At 68.5% G+C, this 775-nt stretch overlaps 1 protein-coding gene across 1 annotated transcript in view; it reads right to left on the reverse strand.

The window, feature by feature from the left end:
* SLC35B1 (solute carrier family 35 member B1) overlaps positions 1 to 775 on the reverse strand; it is a 4,288-nt gene that overhangs the window by 3,174 nt on the left and 339 nt on the right. Inside the window, exons 2-3 of the mRNA XM_027668849.1 lie at positions 300 to 403; positions 37 to 167 (exon numbers count right to left, since the gene is read on the reverse strand). Of these exons, the coding sequence (XP_027524650.1) occupies positions 37 to 167; positions 300 to 403 (235 nt within the window). The remainder of the gene's footprint in view (positions 1 to 36; positions 168 to 299; positions 404 to 775) is intronic.

A 775-nucleotide genomic window follows, 5' to 3' on the forward strand; every position in this document is an offset into this window, starting at 1 on the left:
CTCACCTGTGTGGGGTGGGGATTTGAGGGGTCTCACCTGTGTGGGGTAGCTGACGAACTGCAGGGCCGAGTTGCTGGACACCATGGCCCCCAGGTAGGACAGGGAACAGGCGCCGTAGAGCCACCCCCGTGTGCGATCCACCCGCGCCCCATCCACGAGCCGGATCACTGGGAACACACGGACACCTCAGCGGGATGCGGCACCCCCGGGTCCCCCCGGGCCGGGCAGGGACACGGGAGAGCCCTCCCTGCACCCCGGGAAGGGCCGGGGAAGGGCCGGGGAAGGGCCGGGGCACTCACGGAGCTTGGCGAAGGCGGCGTTGATGACGCACTGGATGAACACGAGGGTCAGCGCGAACCTGAACTTCTCCTGCTGAGCCCCCTCCCCGTAACGGCCCCGAGTGCTGAGGGGGACGGACAGTGAGACACACGGACAGACAGGGGACAGCGGGACAGACAGAGCGGGAACAGAGCAGGGACAGACAGCGGGACACGGAGGGGACAGCGGGACAGACAGAGCAGGGACAGACAGCGAGACAAGGGAGGGACAGCGGGACAGACAGAGCGCGGAGAGCGGCGGCTCCATCCCGGGGTAGCTCCCGGGGACACGGGGGTGGTCCCGGCTGTCCCCCCGCCCCACGTGTCTCCCCCATTCCCGGGTCCCCTCCGGTCCCGTGTGTGACCCCCGCCCCTTGTCCCTCCCAGTCCCGTGTCCCATCCCGTGTATCTCATCCCGTGTCCTGTCCCATGTTTCTCCCCATCCCGGTGTGTCCTAT

Source organism: Corapipo altera, unplaced genomic scaffold (assembly GCF_003945725.1).
Source record: "Corapipo altera isolate COAL_440 unplaced genomic scaffold, ASM394572v1 226, whole genome shotgun sequence".
In the NCBI taxonomy this organism is placed as follows: domain Eukaryota; kingdom Metazoa; phylum Chordata; class Aves; order Passeriformes; family Pipridae; genus Corapipo; species Corapipo altera.